The 19,084-nt window shown below is 37.1% G+C and overlaps 1 protein-coding gene across 1 annotated transcript in view; it reads right to left on the bottom strand.

Moving 5' to 3' along the window:
- Nucleotides 1-19,084, bottom strand: part of LYST (lysosomal trafficking regulator) — a 170,585-nt gene that overhangs the window by 79,398 nt on the left and 72,103 nt on the right. The window contains exons 18-24 of the mRNA XM_059170397.1: nucleotides 16,445-16,618; nucleotides 15,343-15,492; nucleotides 11,166-11,303; nucleotides 6,758-6,956; nucleotides 4,388-4,519; nucleotides 1,521-2,148; nucleotides 685-862 (exon numbers count right to left, since the gene is read on the bottom strand). Of these exons, the coding sequence (XP_059026380.1) occupies nucleotides 685-862; nucleotides 1,521-2,148; nucleotides 4,388-4,519; nucleotides 6,758-6,956; nucleotides 11,166-11,303; nucleotides 15,343-15,492; nucleotides 16,445-16,618 (1,599 nt within the window). The remainder of the gene's footprint in view (nucleotides 1-684; nucleotides 863-1,520; nucleotides 2,149-4,387; nucleotides 4,520-6,757; nucleotides 6,957-11,165; nucleotides 11,304-15,342; nucleotides 15,493-16,444; nucleotides 16,619-19,084) is intronic.

Below are 19,084 nucleotides of genomic sequence, written 5' to 3'. Positions count from 1 at the left end.
TGGGTGCCAGAATAAATCAGTCGTACAGCAGAGGGAAGCTATTCTGAAAGGTCATCAGGTCCCTGAAAAGGTGACATGTGAACAAAGCCTGACGTGAATGTCTACAATTTGATAGTACACTGCAGGAAAGATTTCCAAAGAACTATGTATTCCTTGTACTTGGGTAGACTTAAAAAGCACATGGGTGTGAGTCGATATATGGAGGAGAGCTTAAAATTGCATGATAACACATATAAAAATATGACCAAGAAGTAACAAACTACAGTTGACCCATGAATGAGCCCCCTCACAGCTGAAAATCTGCATATAATTTCTGACTCCCCCAGTACTTAGCTACTAACAGCCTCTTGTTGACTGGGAGCCTTACTGAGAACATAAACAATTGATGAACACGTAACTTGTGTGTTCACTCACAATAAAGTAAGCTTGAGAAAAGAAAGTGTTATTAAGAAAATCATAAGGAGGAGAAAATATAGTACTCTATTATATTTATATTAAAAAGCCTGCCTTTAAGTAGGCCCACACAGTTCAAACCCATGTTGTTTAAGGGTCACCCACATATTCGTTCATTATTCATTTAGAATTAAAGCTTTAGGTCTACTTTAACACATATATTCAAATTTTAAGCTATACATATGTTTATTTTTTCTGAATTAAAACAACACATCTAGAATTTGTCCTTACTTTAATAACTCCTTGTTGTATAGCGGGCGATGGGTGGTTAACGAGGACTAGAAGTGCATCTGCCTGAACGAGCTTGTCCATCACATCTTGAAGCATAACATCAGGCAGGATGAGAAGAACCCCACTTAGAAGCTCGTATAATCCACAGCATATCGGTACCAAACAGTCTTCTGTTACACTAAAACAGAGACCCCAGAAGTCTTACTAACAGAGGATCAGGAAGACAAGTTCATAATGATGATCTTAAGAATGGTGAGGAGTAATAATAATTTTAAAATGTGAAACAAAAGCTCATAAAATTATAAAATGTTCAACTGTGACTAACAAATGTGCCATGACTTTTTTTCACTTTATCAGCAATATAGCTTAGGCACACAGTCTATTAAACACCATTTTCTTCCACAGCTATGACGTGCAGTAGGGTGATGGGCACCAGCCACCTTTCACGTGCTCAACAGGCACATGTGGCCAGTGTCTGCCATACTCCATGGCACAGGTAAAACATTCCCACCACCACAGAAGCTCTCGCAGGAGGTTGCTACTTGCTACTATAAATTTTATAGTTTCCCCAAAGAGTTTTTCTCTAATAACTCTAAGAATTAAATAGACCACACGGCATTTTTTTCTTTAGTAACTACTATTTATGGTCTGGCCTTTGGTAAAATACGGAATTCAATATTATCTAGTATTCAAATAAAGAGAAAGGTACCTTTCTGTTTGTTATCAATATGTCTGTTGCACATGAGAAGTGACATAATGAAGACATTTCTAGAGGTGTAGAGGTTCTTTCAAGAATATTAAGAAAAAGAGGGGGGCCTGCAAAACCCTGTGAATACCTGTGAGTCCTTGCAGTTTGGCTGGAGTTTGGCTCATAACCCAGAGAAAAGGTGAAGTTCTCCCACTCATCGGAGTTCCTATCAACGAGACTTGGCCAGCGTCCAATGGCTGCGGATCCATTCTGGGAAGGAAAAGCTAAACCTAGGCTTGCAATAGTGCTGTGGCTTCGCTGGAATGAGGCCAGTCCCTTTAGGTAATCGGGTCGACGTGGGCAGGACTCTTCTCCGGGACTGTCATCATCTGATCTGGGCTCTGCTGCCAATTCTTTATGATCGACTTTGACCCCCGGAAATCCCAGTGTTCCTTTCGGGACACCATTGACAGAGGTGCGGGCTGAAAGGGCAGCTTCCATTTCACACGCAGCTTTTGCAGACTCAAAACTACTGACAAGCGCATCCTCTCTGCCTTTTTTCAGGGTCTCGGAACTCACCAGAGAACTCAGTTTCTCTTCTTGCAAAGCAACGTAATTATCTCCAATATTTTGTAACTTGTCGATACTACGACCCAAACTTCCATTTAGTTTTTGTGGTTGTGTTCGAGATGAAATGGTAGGAAATGCTGGCAGGCTTCTAGAACGTGGCATGTTGGTGGTCATCCGTTGTGGAATAATATTGCATGAATTATTTCCTGGTGAGAGCAGACCAAAAAATACTCATTAAAAATCTATTAAGTGGGACCACTTGTTTTCTGCAGTACCAGTCACAACCATAGCAGTGACCCATTTATCCAGCTATGTTAGAAGAATCTCTATAGGCCAATGTTCCTAGTAATAGTGCTTCAAATTCTCAAGTCCTCAAACTATTTTTTCTTTTAACTACTTTTTATTAAAATCTTCCAAAAATATATGTGTTTTCCTGTCTCCATAACAAAACACAGTGGTGACTGAATGATTCAAGGTCATTAGGATTAATGGCTCTACTGTAGTCAACTTAAGTGAATTAAGTGAAAATTTACTTCAGGTTGGCAATCACTAGGATACAGTTTGAGATAGTGGAAAAGCACGGGCTTTGCAACAAAATATAACTGGATTCAAGTGATAGTTCTTTTTTATTTTAAGGATTTTATTTATTTGAGAGAGCACAAGCACGGGATATATATATATATCTCAAATATATACTAATATATAACAGTTATATTAATTATTATTGTTAGTTTCTAAAAATGTAAAAGGATGGTTCAGAATATCTATTTGGCAAGACTGTTTTAAGGATTCAGTGTGATCATATTTGTGATGCTCCCAGCATAGTGTCTGGCATATAATAGGTGCTCAATAAACAGTAGTAATACTCATACTTGTTACAATTACTAGACTAAATGGCCCTAGACTATTCTGTCTCTTGTCCATTTCTGTAGTCACTTCTTGATGCTATTAATGAGAAGCAATAGTTTTTTGACTTCCCATTATACCTATCCAGTTTGCTTTTAATACTCTACGTAAGGAGAGACAGAGAAATCACTGTCGCTCTAAGTGCACGGGATAAAGCGACTGCTGTTCACGGAGTGGTTTATGAGCCAGCAGCATGGGGGACCTGCAAACACTACCCGTGTGACTGCAGCACATGCACATTCTCAGGCTCCACCCTGGACCTCCTGAATAGCACGTATGAGGAAGGGACCCAATGATCTGTGCTTTAACAAGCTCCGCAGGTATTTCTTTTGCCTAGGAAAACTTGAGAAACACTGATATAAAGTAAACAGGCACTGGATGAACTGTTTTAGAGCACAGGCTTTGTGGCAATAATAGCTCCATAGGTCAGAAGTTTTTCCTAGTTGTTTTTGCATTTTGGCTGGAGGGCTAAGGTTGCCAAAAGATTCTGTTCAAAAGACCTGGGAAAAAAAGGAGGCAATGATTGTATTTGAAAATGTTTTAGAGTGATGCACAATGATTTTAAGAAATTTCTGGGACACCTTGGTGGCTCAGTCAGTTAAGCAGCTACCTTTGGCTTAGGTCATGATCCTGGGGTCCTGGGATCAGGCCCTGCATCGGGCTCCCTGCTCAGTGGGGAGCCTGCTTCTCCCTCTGCCTGCTCTGCCTGCTGTTCCCCTGCTAGTGCTCAATCTCTCTCTGACAAATAAATAAAATCTTAAAAAAAAAAAAGAATAGCCATTTCCTATGAAATTCCAAATAAAACTAATTAAAACACATCCATGCTCTCTAGAAGAGAACAGCTATCAGAAAAGGAAAAGATACATAGCCAGTTTGCAACTAGGAGACATGTACCTATTTTTTTTCTCTATAAAAAGTAGAGATGAGGTAGTCTGTTAAGTTAGGAAGACAGAACATACTGTACACTTAAAAGACCTGAATATACTTGCTATAGAAATAGAAGAGGGAACTGATTTTGAACATACTGAAAGATAGGAGGTTGTTATCAGAGAGTGGGATACTGGAGTTTCAGAGCGGGGAAGTATTCTTGATGATGGTGAAACCCATGCATACTGGTAGATAAAGTAGAAGGAAAGGTCCTGATAGTCCAAGAACGAGAGGCTGGTCATTGTCAAGAATGATGTTTAGGCAGAAAGGAGAGAGTAAGCCAAGCAAAACATTTGAAGAAAATGGGAAAATAAATTAAAAAATTTAATGACTGTAGTAAAAGGAGACGGAGAATTCCAGAGCAAGACAGCATGCACCTCTTCTGTTTCCTAATTCTCTAGAGTATCTCTTGTTATACTGAGTCTGAGCTCCTGATCCCAGAAAGTAATGAAATGCATTCCTTAAATATATTCTACAATTTTGTTTTAGTTTTCCATTTATTTGATCTGAATGTCACATATATCATACTGTGAAAACATGCACAATTTATTTATCTGCTAATATTCAGAACTGTATCAGGAAGGGTTACACTTTCATTATCATTATGCTTACCTTCAGGCGGTGAAGCAGTAAAACCGGATGGGCTTATTACCATAAATTCAGGGCTAGGAACAGACTTTCCTCCACTGCTAGAATGTCTCAGGTACATGATAGACTGTACTTTCTCCTGAAAGATCTTGCCATCTATAACCAAAAAAATTTTTCAGACAGTAAAATTTTTTAAAGATAAAATGAGAATATAATTTTAAAAGTAAATCATTAAATATAAATTTTACAAAAGATATTCAAAGTGAAAAAATGTGACATGTTTTATACTAACGCACATTTGTTATACAAGCACACGCTGTATCATTCCTTATATGCAGATTGTTACTGTGCTTGCCACATTAACTCTTATTTTCTTCGAATTGCAACTATACTTAGTTATTTTATTTCTATAATTTAGCAGCTAACTGTTCACTCCTTGAGGAAAGAACTATTTCCTATATTTTTATATATCCCTTTCAATGTCCAATATGACTCCAAAATGAGTACCTCCAGCTTAATTTTCCTTTCTGAGCTGATTCAGACTTGTAGAATTGATTTCTTAAATGCACCCCACATGCCACAAATCTAAATATGAATCCTCTTTCTGCCCTAAACCCAGTCCTTCTGTTGTGTCCTCTGGTTCATCTGGCGGAAGCATCCATTTCCTAAGTAGAAGTCGGGATTCACCCTTGATCGCTACCTTTCCTTTATCCATGTGAAGTCTGTCTACAGTTTCTGCTGACCCAACTCTGCTGCGTAAAGGCCTCTGCCCCCAGCACAAGGCTATAACACAGGTGCTTACTCTCACCTGGAGGCCTGTTACACACTTCTAAACGGTTTCAGTGATGGACATCTGGTCACCCTCAAATCTTCACAGCTTTCGGAATTCTATCAAATGTCAATCCCTGCTAAGAAACTTCCAGTGGGGTCTCTGTTGCCTCCTTACCACTGTGGATAAAGCCCAAGCTTCCTGTCTATGGGAATCTCTGTGATCTGCCTCCAGATCCCTTCGAGCCTTCTTTCTGCCATGACACTTTCACAGCACCCATTTCTGACAGCTCCCAATCAAGCTGCTTGCTTTGTTTGGAGGTCCCTGCCCTTCAACTCCTCCACAACCCTTAAGCAGGCATCACCCCCTCCAGGAAATACCTCCTCACCATGTTCTGTGCTTCCAGAAAACAAAGTATTTCTTACTGTGCTTTCCACACAATGTCATTACCTGTTTATGTCTCTTTCCCCTCAACTAGGCTGTAAGCTTTGTATGGGAGTGGAGCACATTTTACTCATCTTTGCAACTAACACTGTTTCTAGAATCTTGACAGTACTTTATTTCCTAAATGTGTGCTGAACCGAACACAAAGTCATGTTGTCTGCTTTCATTTGGATTTTTACTGCCGTTGAATCATTTTATTCATTTATTACATTCCTAAATGCCTGTTTTACAACCAGTTTTCCTCTCTAAATTTACTACCTAGTTTTCTCATAGGTATATTCTTGCTTGCTTTTTTTCCACATTACATTTTCCTGGTTCTTTTAAAACTCTGATTATTCCATCTTTCTCATATACTAATTACTCTTTCCTTAGGTCTAGACTTTGCTTCCTTCTCCTTCACTCTCTCTCTATACGTCAATGGTCTCATCTCATCTCAGAGCTTCAACTCCCTTCTATGTGGGTAGTTTCTCTTTCCTGAATTTTACTGCAGTAATTTAATTCCATCATATTTCTTTGCTCAAAACAAACAAACATAACAAAATGAAACCCTTCAGTGACCCCTAAATAAATATAAGTTCAAATTTTCTGACCTCATATTCAAGGACCCATTTACTATGACCTTAGGGGAAAAACTAAATAAGTGACAGCCCTAAACTATATTTATGGTATATGTTTCTCAAGATCCTTTACAGATCCTTATACTTGGGTAAAATTCATCATTCTTTATTTTCTCTATTTTTTCTCCCTTTAAGTTATTCTCTTCACCTGGAATGCTAATTCTCCAATATACCTACCAAATTCTACCTAAATTCTTCAATGCCCATGTCAGATATAGAATCTATTAAATATTCTTTCTCCACAGCTGTCTGACGAGACCCTCACTCTTCTAAAATCTCATCAGTCCTTCTTTTGAATCTAGTAGGTACTTACCAGACAGTTTTTGACTATCTTAATTTGTGTATCTGTCCGCTCTCTCCTCTCAGCAGTGGCACTCTGCAGGCAGAGACCATGTCTGGTTCACTCTAGAGCCCTCTCCCCTGTCCCAATCCCAGTCTGTAATTAGGGTACTTTCTGGCACACAGAAGTCAGTCAATGAGTCTCAAACAAATGTGGATTGAGTGGGAAGAAAAATAATTAAAATTGGGACAGCCAATAATCCAACAAAAAATGATTATACCTACCTATGTGCAAAGAAAAGTAGAAGTTTGTGGGGTTGTGACAAACGTAAGTATTAGTAGGTGGGTGAACTGCTAAAAGGAAATTGAAGATAATTGTCAATAATTCCAAATCTGGAGGAGATCCAAGGACTTCTGCTATAATTTTCACAAATGATCTACAAACCTCTCGGGGCATGGAGGTAAGATGCCCCTCTTTGTGTTCCTGGAAAAATAAAAATCAAACTCTCTTTAGATTTAAAGAGATTTAAAGAGAACTGTCAACTTAACTAACATTTTTCATTTAAGCGATAGCTCCTTTTAAGACAGAATTGTGCTGGTTTATTACTCTAGTCTGACCATATTTACCATTAAACGGATTTGCTACTTCCCAATTCAACCAATCCTGCCATGAAAAATTCATTAAAACCGATGGCACCTTACTTCTAGCTAGTTTATCTTAATTAACAAGGCAAAGTTATATTATGGCAAACACTAACATGGCTCAGAAGCCAAACCCCTGAGCTTTGCATTTCGGCTTCCCCACTCACTAGATGGGTGATTTGGGGCATACTTAACATCTCCAGGCCTCAGTTCATCTTGAGTATGGGAATGATCCTGTTACTTCGCTGGGCTGTCATAAAAGATTAAATGACACAGACTTTTGGAAGAGCACCTCACATATAGGAAGCCCTATAGAAATGCTAGCTAAGAACCATACTATTGCGACTACTATCTCTGTACTACTACGATGGGATCACAAGGAGAAATGCCTGATAGACAAAACTGACTACAGTACTACTGTGTGTGCCAGTTAACAAAGCTCTTTCTCACAACAGCTCTGAGAGGTTGAGCCTTCACTTCTAGATTGTGAAGCGCAAAGTGATTATACAACTACCTTAAACCACACCAAAAACACGTAAGTAGTGCAGCTGTAACTCACACCCACACCTCTGAACCCTTTCTGCGGTATCATTGATTGCCTGGTATTAAGAGACCTGGAGAATGCCAGGCAATCACTAGACATAAAGACAGGAATAACTAAATTTTTTATACTCTCCAACTCCACCCCCCATGAGGGAGCAGTTGGGCTCTAGATCAAGACTGAGGAAGTTAAACTTCCTCATTTTCGTTCTCCCTGTACATGTGATACATCCGAAAAATGATACATCTCTACACCCACTTTCCTTCATTTGTTCTTGTGTAATTGCTGCATCAATGCTGATTCTGCCACAGCCATCGGCCTTTTTTTCAGAATCGTGCCCCTGGTGTCTTCCCCCTTCCTGGTCACCACCCCAGCCGCTCATTCCCAAGACCATCCCAGGCCATGTGTCCTCAATCTTGTATTTTCCACTAACCCTTTACAAATAGTCACTGGTATCCCACTTAATTAAAAAAAAAAAAAAAAAATCCCCTGGGCTACCTGGGTGGCACTGTTAGTTAAATGTCTCACTCTTGGTTTTGGCTCAGGTCATGATCTTTGGCTGTAAGATCAAGCCCTATGTTGGGCTCCATGCATAGCATGGATAAATGCATAGCATGGATAAATGCATAGCATGAAGCCTGCTTAAAATTAAAAAAAAAAAAAAAAAAAAAAAAGATTCTCTCCTCCTCTCTCCTTTGCCCCTCCCCTCACTCTTTCTTTAAAAAAAAAAAAAAAAAAAATCCCTTAACTTGAACTTTGGGAGCCTTTTGTTAACTTTCTGTTTCTCTTTTCTTTCACTGCTAGACTTTTTAATCATTATTTATTCTCATTGCCTCCAATAAATCCACCACATGTGCTAACTAAAGTCCCCAAAACTTAATTCTTGCCCTCTTCATTCTACTGAAACTGTGTGGGTCATTAAGAATTTCTGTCAGTAGCCCTTTACTTGTCCATATCTTCTTTGAACTTTCCCCATTATTTGGGTCTGGAGACCACCTTTTCTTCCCCCCTCTGCCACTCTTGGCTTTCACGTTGCTGTTTCCTGACTCTTCTCTAAGCTCTTTGCTTACTCTTTCTACATCTTTCAACAGTTTCTTTTTCATGTTTCATACCTGAAAATGGACATTTCCAGAGGTGTAAGCCACAGCCCTCTACGATTCTTTCACTACACTGTTTATCTTGTGGTGCTTACCTGTCTCTGTGGCTTCAATGTAGACAGCACCCCATCTGTCCCCCTCATCTGTCCCTCTCATCTGTCTCCTTAGTTCCAATCTTGCACATCTAAGTGTCCAGTGGTCACAGCCGCTGAACGCCCCACTGTAATCTCAGAGGCAGAATGGATAAGCTATAAAAACTTGTGTGTTCAATCCCTTCTTTCATGATGCTATCATCCTTCTTGTCTCCCAGGTGGAAATTTTGCATTATATATTTCATTTCTCCTGCAGCTCCTATTAGATAGAATCAAGCCCTATTAATTCTCTTTACAATCTCCTTCCTATTTGCTCTCTACTTTTACACTCCCTTTTCTATCAGCTGACTTCAGGTTCTTTACACTGTACCCATGAACTAATGAAGCTGCCCTATACACAATATACTATCAATTTATCAATCTTTCTTAAATACTCTGAGATGCTATAAAGACAACAATTAAGTTCATTTCTTTATACACTTCCTACAATACCTAACATAAAACAAAAAACTGTTGATTTGATAATGGGCTCTTTGAATAAAGAAGGATGAAGAAATATACTTTTGAGGAAAAGGAATTGGTACCTTGATTTTTCTAGCATTTTTATAAATATATGGAAATGAGAATATATATAGAAATCTGGTTTACAAGTGTTACTTTTCTGACATGGAAAGACTGAATAGAAACTTCACACTGTCTCACGAACTCCTTGAAAATTAGCAGGTTTCAAAATGGATATACAAAGAAATTGATTTAAAGAAAAATTGCTGTGTAAATGTTACATAAACTATTCAGCAAGCAAGGGGCCTCAAAGTTCACCGTATTGTATTCTTGAAGAAAGAAGTCTAATTCACCACATGGCCCAAGAAAGGCAATAAAATGTGTTTTTTTTTTTTTAAAGAATTCATTCATTTAACAAATATTTATTGGGTTCCTGTTATGTGCCAGGTATTGGAGTTACAGTGTGATCAAGAAAAAAAAAATCTGCTGGAGGGGAGTGAAGTGGGAAGGAATAAAGTAACTGGGTGATGGACATTAAGGAGGGCATGTGATGTAATGGACACTGGGTAAAAGACTGATGAATCACTGAATTCTACCGCTGAAGCTAATAGAACACTATACGTTAATTAATTGAATTTAAATTTTAAAAAAGAAAAAGTAAAAGAAAAAAACATATCCTTGTCCTCAGCAGGTTTACAGAGGGAAATAAACCATAATTTCAGAAATAATGACATGACACTAACAAATGCAGATGCGTGGAGCAAGTCAGAGGAAGGGCGACGGAGGATAGATAGAGAAGGGAGAGGGCTTCTCTCAGGAAGCAAATTTAAAGTGGATATAGGAAGGAGAAGCAGGAGGTGGCCAGAGGGAAAGAAAAGGATCAATAACTTCTCAATGAGAAAAACTATCATGTGCCCTGAGGCAGGAGAAAGACTCACTGGTTTAAGAAAGAGAACAAAAGCCAGGGGCTTTTTCTTGCAGTGGCACGAGATAAGGCTGGTGCAGTGACCAGAGCACACAGGCTCTCTTTAGAATCTGTCACAGTTTCTGGATTTTGTCCCAAGTACAATGGGAAGCACTGGTGTCATCCAAACAAAGGCACTCAAACATAAATATGACTGCTCCCAGGGAACATCTGAACTTATCTGATCTGATAAAGTTCTACTAGATACCTCAATGAAAAAACAAACGACCTTGAAAAATATTCTCGTACACTGATCAGTGATAAAAGGACATCTGTGAAGGCAGAGCAAAAGACTTAACTAGAGGCCAGGTCATAGCACAGACACTACTGGTGAACTGAGTGTGCCACTTTTTCATATAATACTTCGGATATATTTTTGATATGCTACTTCTAGTACACATAATAGATCTTCAGCAAATACAAACTTATTAAAACAAAACATACTTGCACTTGTTATTTAAGGAATGTGGGATTTAAGTTTTAGTTAGCAATAATCATGCCTAGATTACCCTCACTGGCCACCATACTGTCACTATGCAAAGCTCACAAGAAGTTAAAATTTTGCTATTGTTGATATTCAAGAGATGACAAAATTATAATTATATCCCAACATGGAGACATCGCAAAAATCAGCAGTTGTTGTTCTTTTCTAATCAAGTTAGGAATGATGGAAGTGTGAACGTCAAGCTCTATGCGGCAGGGTTGAGAAGAAAGAATGCAGGTGAATAGGGAAAATGGAGAAGAGAAAAAAAACCCTTCCACTGAAAATTCCACAAAAATTTGAGTTCACAGTACTGAGTTACTAAACATATAATTGCAGAAAATATCTCCCAAAGTAAAGTTACATGAAAAGTACCTGCAAAACCTGACAAGTCAGCAGAAAGTGATGGACCACTTGGGCTTTCAGTAACTGCTTGATATTAAAGACCTGCTGATGGTGATCTGCTCTGATGAGGACTTCTAGAGCCGCAAGCAGCATTTCCCAAGCTCCTAGCTGAGAAAGCAAACACACACCAGTCAGCACATGGTTAATGAAAAACATGCTTTCTGCTTTTATAAGACATATATCAGTCTATCACTGTGTATATTCAGGGTCAAAGATTAAATTTATCTGAAAAAGAAAACCTTAAAATTTACTCCACACTATTGTTATTAATATATTTTTTAAATCAATAGCTCATTTCTAAATACTTATGTTGAATGCAATATTGTATTAGGTGCTTCAGTACATTAACTTTTCTGTGACATTATCTAATAATATGGTATTTTCAAGAGATGAATTTTCATGAGGGATTTATTCGACAGAGAAACATATTATCAATGTAATTGTTTATAAATAATTTATTTTCAAAGAGCATTACTAAAAATGCATAAACTTCTATAATTTGTGTATACAGCATTAAATAATTTTAGAACAAATTGCACTAAATTGAAAAAACTCAGACAATGTGAAAATTCTGCATTTTTTGATTGATTTACTTTTAAGTCCAAATAATAGAATTCTGTGCATGATTACGGTGTATTTTCAAACATCCTTTTAAGGTGACTTAAAAATGATTCTCGCATGTAGAATCAATCTTAAGTTGAAAGAGGAACCTTCTATAGATAACTAATATTGAAAGATAATCTCCATCTCATCTTATTGTCCCAAATAACCTTTCAGCAAAGCTGTTAACAGAAGACAAAATAAACTGGTTTGGGCTGGAGGTCTTGCTACTTCTCTTGCCATTATTTGATGGTAATGAACAATGAAAAGACCAAGGAATTGACATATTTAAGACTATTGTTACAACCATGGCCTCTCTCTTCATAAGACAGGGGTCAAGATGCCCTAGAAGAACAAGGCATATGAGAACTGGAGCGCAAGGCAGCCCAAGTATGAAAACTTGATTGAAAAATAGTACCAAATAGAATAGTGGCAATGTAAACAACCAAAACCAAAAGACAATCTCAGTTAAAAATTATTCACTAAGAAAGAAAACCTTACTGCATTACTATTGAATTCAGTAAAAAAATGTTTTGTTTTTTAATAAACCACCCCAAATTAGCATCCTCTTTTGAAATATTAACTAAAACAACTCTTGGCCATTTGGTTAGGTTCAGTCTCCCGATCTACAACTGAGCTGTTTACTGTATACTTTATATTTATGCTGCCTTTGTGCATTTACATGGGCTATCACCATGCAGTTGCTTTTTCCTCATGCAATCTCACACACATTTTTATGCATACACATATATGGTTATTTTTTATTCTAAAAGTGAGAATCTATTTGGGAGGAGAAAAGAAATCATGACAAATTACAAAGTTTTAAAAATTGCTAAGTACCATAAAGTCCAGAAAAAAGCAATAGTTCAGTTAGCTGCTTGTACTGCTTATACTTTCCCCCATGTGGGGCTGCATATTCTTTAATTGCTTTTTTTTTCTTTTTTTAAATTTCTTTTTTCTTTAATTGCTTTTTTCATTTTTGCATATTTTTGCATATTTCTTTTTTCTTTAATTGCTTTTTCTTTCTTTTTTTTTTTTCTTTTGAAGAATAATTTGTTTCAGGTACACAACTTAGTGATTCAATATTTATATATATTACAAAGTCATTATCACAAGAAATTCACTTACCATCCATCACTGTACTAAGTTGTTATCATATTATTGGCTATATTTCCTATGCCGTACCTTACATCCCCATGTCTTATTTATTTTATAACTGGAAGACTGTACTTTCTTATAACAATACTTTCGTAATATAATTTTCTATAGGAAGATTAAAAAAATAATTCTGTCTTTCTCTAGCATGACTGGTCAAAATTTATCTTTATTAATAATAGATTATAAAGGTTTCTTCCAGATTCCCAACCCATTATTGATCATGAGTAAATATGGGGGGAACATTGATAAATTCAGGAATAACTGATAATCTAAAAAATTCTAAAGCTGTATACTTTAGTCTTTAATTAGGTTGGATGGTAATGTTGTTATCTTTAAATAGCTATAGAAAATGTATAGTCTACCCTAGAACCAAGGAGCTTATAAGAACCTATACCATGTTTTGAACTAGAGCATCGGGTGCCTGGGTGGCTCAGTTGGTTGAGTGTCTAGTTCTTGATGTTGGGCCAGGTGTTAATCTCAGGGTTGTGAGATGGAGCCTTACATTGGGCTCCACACTAGGCATGGAGACTACTTCAAAAACAAATAAACAAAAAAGCCCCCCCCCTCAAAAAAAAAAACCCTAAAAAATCTAGGGCAGAAAGTAAATATCTCTGTATTCGTTCCCTGGCTGGGTCCTTGTGAAGAAGACCAGTGCATCCATCCAGTTGTTGAGGTGCTGTGCCTAGACCCAAGATCAACCATGTTCCTCAACTTATACCTGTAATGAAGCCAAGATTTCATAGCCTTGCCCTAAACACCCTGAATCAACTCTGTGACTCCTGGGCAACTTGGCTGCCCTGCTTAGCAGTGTGTACATTTCTCTCTCTTTGACTCAACTCTCCATATTCTTCTTAGCAGGATCCTCTCTGAATGTTTATGGTAAATGCAAGTCCCCAGCACATTTGAATGAGCTCCATGTTCTCCAGCCTGACTACTGCTCTAGCTATTTCTAGTTAGGCCAAGTTCTGATCCTAACCCCCAGCTCAGCATTACCCATGGCTGCTCGAAAACTTGCACAGAAAATAATCTCCACATTTCTATTTATAATCAACATTACATCAACATTACATTGATGGAATAAGTTTGTTCTGTTCTTCAGAAGAATGATTAGATGAATATTTAAAAGTACATGTCTCTTTGTGCAGCAAAGGAAACAATCAACCTATGGAGTAGCTGAACCTATAGAATGGGAGAAAGTATCTGCAAACACATGTCAGCAGAGGGATTAATATCTAGAACACACACAGAACTCCACAACTACATAACAACAACAAAAATCAAATAATCCATTTTAATAATGGGTAGAGAACTTGAACAGACATTTCTCCAAAGCAAACACACAAATGTCCAACAAGTATATGAAAAGATACTCATTATCACTAAATTTCAGGGAAATGCCAATCAAAACCACAATAAAATATCATCTCATACCCAATAAGATGGCCACTACCAAAAACCCAAATATAATTGTTGGCAAGGATGTGAAGAAATTAGAACCCTTGAACCTTGGTTCTGGGACTGTAAAATGGTACAGTTCTTATGGAAAATACTGTACAGGTTCCTTGCAAAATAAAAAATAGAATTACTATATGATTCAGCAATCCCACTTCTGGTTATATAGCCAAAAGAACTGAAAAGAGGATCTCAAAGAAACATTCACACACCTATGTGCATTACAGTGATAGTCACATAATCCAATATATGGAAGCAATCCAAATGGGATAAAGCAATCTAAAAGGGATAAAGAAAATGTAGTATATACTTACAATGGGTATTGTTCAGTGTTACAAAGAAATCTTGTCATATACTATAATGCAAGTGAATATTTGGGACATACACTAAGTGAAATAAGCCAATCACAGAAAGACAAATACTGAATGATTACACTTCCATGACATACCTAAAGTAATCAAACTCATAGAAACAGAAAATAGGTGGCTGCCAGGGACTGGGGTGGGGGGCAGGAGAAATAGGGGTAGTTGTTCAATGGGGATAGTTTCAGTAAAGCAAGATGAAAATATTCTAGATATCTGCTGGACAACAGAGTGTAGATAGTTAATACTGTCCTGCACACTTAAAAATTGCTAAGAGGGTAATTTATGTCAGATGTTTTTACCACTAAAAATAAAAGCACATGGGGGTGCCTGAGTGGCTCAACTGGTTAAGCATCTGACTCTTCATTTTGGCTCAGGTCATGATCTCATGGTCATGAGAGTGAGCCCCGCATTGCATGCAGCTTTGCACTCAGCAGGAAGTGTACTTGAGATTCTCTCTAACTCCCTCTCCCTCTGCCCTTCCTCCCACTCACACGTGCGTGCACATGAGCACTCTCTCTCGAATAAATAAATAAATAAATCTTTAAAAAAATAAAATAAATAAAAACACATGCCTTGGCTTTGTTCCATATCTTCCAGTCAAGCAATAGCTCCTCTAGCAGTTTAACATCTTGGATTATAGCATTAGACTCCACATCCAACTTAAACTCCCCATTCTCATTGACATGAATAATATCTTCACCACAGCAGCCTTCAAGAAGGGTCTATGGAAAATTAGCATTAATACAAGATGCATTAATTGCTGATTAATCCAAAAATTCAACAGAAACATTAAGCTTTCAATCTTAGCAGTCATAACATTAAATTCAAAGGAAAACTAGTGAATAATTCAGTATTACAGAGAGTATCTTTAATTTGTTTTGCAAAACAATTCAAATTAGAAAAATATAAACTTTCAAATATTTGTAAATGATAATTCAGTTTCAAACATAGGTAAAATTAACACTCTATTTTTATTTTTTATTTTTATTTGTTTTCTTATTTTTTAAATTCAATGAAACTGTTAGGCTTTAAAAACTTTTATAAAAAGTACTAAGGATTCATGCCATGAATGTATGGATCTGGATATTTCAAGGAGTGGGGGTTGAGGGCATAGGTGGAGATAGAGTCTTTTGTCTTACTACTAGAGCCCTCAGAGAGAAACAGTTTCACTATGTTACCAAATGCTTTTATCTAGAAAGGTATTTAAATATATGATGATAGCTAGATCAAAATAAAAATTAATACAGCTTTAGAACACTAACTCTCTAGAAGCATTGCCTACTGGAAGTAGATTAATACTAGGTGTCCAGAGAACTGGGTTCTCCTCCGTAACTGGGAGCTGAGGCAAACGTCTCCGTGGATCTTAATTCCTCAATCTACAGAATGAGGGGCCCTAAGAGACAGCGCCAGTCCATCCAGATCAAAAATTCTGAGTTAATTTTTTTCTCTCACTCTCTTAAAATGCTTTAAACAAGACAAAAATGTAATCATGTACATGATGAAGAAAACTAGAAGAGTATCTTAGTTTGATTAAATATACACTGTTGAGTTTCCTTCATTTTCTTCAGGAATAACTGAAACACAAAATTCTATTGTTGGAAGACTAATGAAGAGAGAAGTATCATTGCATATGAATAATGCATATGAATAAGAATTAATTTTATGAGGACATACCTTCAAAACATGAAAGCCAACAATGCATTTTTGTTTAATCAACACCTGATGAATCATGGAAAGTCCATTACAATTTTCTAATTCATGTATTCTCTGTTGGTTATATTTAGTTAATGAAAGTATAACTCTCAGTGCTAATGCTTGAGTTTCTTCACAGCTGCTGAGTTCCACAACCTAAAAAATATACATATTTTAATTTACTGAGAGAAAAATTTAACATGTATGATTACTATTAAAGAACATCAATCTATCAGTTTTATTTGAAAGCTATTTTTTTGCTCACACTTTCCTTATTATTTAAGCACTATAATAAACAAAAATGAAAGACATAAATCCCATGATCTTTAGTTTCTTAAATATACTAGAAAAATAAACTAAAATAACATTCACAACTGTTTAAGTCAGTACCATTTTATTAGTGATCTGAAATGTCAGCAAAATCCATCAGGTTTTTGATTAGTCCATCAACAAACAGACTCTGCATTACATGGTGTGGGAGGCAACAAAGAAGTAAAAGGCATGATATTTATCCCCAGTAGGGCCTACTATCTAGTCAAAAGATAAGATATATATATAAACCACAGATTTACCTTGTCCTTCAATTAAACCAATGCTTTCTGGCAACTACTTTATATGAAACACACATCTTATTATCATGACTAAAGTCAAAGAAGAGGGTGCCTGGGTGGCTCAGTTGGTTAAGCAACTGCCTTTGGCTCAGGTTATGATCCTGGAGTCCCAGGATCAAGTTCCACATCAGGCTCCCTGCTCAGCAGGAAGTCTGCTTCTCCCTTTGACCCTCCCTCTTCATGATCTCTCTCTCTCTCAAATAAATAATAAAAATAGAATCTCTCAAAAAAAAAAAAAAAACAAAGAAGAATGAGATACAAGTGTTACAAGGGCACAGAAACTATTTTTTACTCTACTCTGCTTGGGTTAGTGAAGCATAAATAGAGAGAAGATGATTTGGAAAGATGACAGAATCCTGGAAAGAAGGAACAGGGGGTGGCTGGGAGTGAGAGACAGGAGAGGGGTAAAGGTCTAAAGACAGAAGCTCCTGGTACAGCGAGGAGGCTGCAAGTTGCCCATTTGGCTGGATGGCAGACATCCAGTTTAAAAGGCAGCCTATGCATGCAAGGTTTTTAAGGAGATTAAATTTTATTTTTGTAGGAGAGGAGGAAAAATAGTGAAAAAAGATCCCAAGTTTTGAGTGTGACAACATACTTTAGGATTCTTATTGACAAGATCCTAAATTGGTACAAAAAAAGATTAACCATTTTCTCTAGGATCTAGTCACTGTGTAACAGTAATTATAACAAAATTACGTTTAGTATCTTGATGAAAGAAGGAAAGCCAAGGATATACATTTTAAAATTATACAAAGCTATAAAAGTTAGTCATGAAATGCTGATGAGGAGTTAAAAGCTTTTAATTTTGGAGGACAGGGTGTGGTACATAAAAAATGAATCTTGGGATACTGAAAAATAAAATTAAAAAAAATTCTTAAATACTATAGGAAAATCTACTAGATATTGGATGCAAAACATTTTTGAAAAAGAAGAAAAAATCAGTTTAGAGTATGGTGAGTCAATGCTGACAAAATATTTATAAGAACAGTAATGATATGAAATTAAGACAAACTGAGGGTTGCCAGGGGGAGGGTGCTTGGGTTAGGGACATTGGGGAGGGTATGTGCTATGGTGAGTGCTGTGAAGTGTGTAAACCTGGCAATTCACAGACCTGTACCCCTGGGGTTAATAATTAATTATATGTTAATGAAAAATAAAAAATTAATTTAAAAAAAGAACAGTAATGATAATATCAGATATTGATGTGCTCCTTATTGCAAAATCAATCAGAGGTGATAGTCCCATCGAGCAAAGCAAGCCAGTTAAGGAGACTGTAAAAACTGGGGAATGCTGCAGAAGTTACACCTAGGAATAAAATTCTGAGAATGAAAGAAGATCAAGGCAGCTTTAGTTAACAAGGAAGTGGACCTTCAGGAAGGAGAGATGATTAGTACCATTTGTACCTCCTATTTAGGATTTTAGCAATCCCTGTAAACAATCAGTATATACTTATTTACTGTCTATTTTACATCAGAAAAGATATCGTCCCTGCCCTAAGATGACAAAGTAGAACAGATAATAAACAATTTATTCTAATATAGTACTCATGACATCAAACTTTTTTCTTTTTAAAGATTTTATTTTTGGGGTGCCTGGGTGGCTCAGTGTTGTTTAAGCCTCTGCCTTTGGCTTGGGTCATGATCTCAGGGTCCTGGGATCGAGCCCCGCATCGGGCTCTCTGCTCAGCAGGGAGCCTGCTTCCCCTTCTCTCTTTGCCTGCCTCTCTGCCTACTTGTGATCTCTGTCTATCAAATAAATAAATAAAAATCTTAAAAAAAATTTTTTTTTATTTTTCTTTATTTGACAGAGAGAGAGAGATCACAAGTTGGCAGGCAGAGAGGGGAAAGCAGACACCCTGCTGAGCAGAGAGCCCAATGTGGGCCTGTATCCAAGGACCCTGAGATCATGACCCTCATGGCAGAGGCTTAACCCACTGAGCCACCCAGGTGCCCCAACACCAAACTTTTTATATTTCTCCTTCTCTTTAAAAAAACTTCAAACAAACTCAAAT

Source organism: Mustela lutreola, chromosome 4, assembly GCF_030435805.1.
Source record: "Mustela lutreola isolate mMusLut2 chromosome 4, mMusLut2.pri, whole genome shotgun sequence".
In the NCBI taxonomy this organism is placed as follows: Eukaryota; Metazoa; Chordata; class Mammalia; order Carnivora; family Mustelidae; genus Mustela; species Mustela lutreola.
Note: the sequence above shows the minus strand (reverse complement) of the source record. Positions and strands in the feature narration are given on the sequence as shown.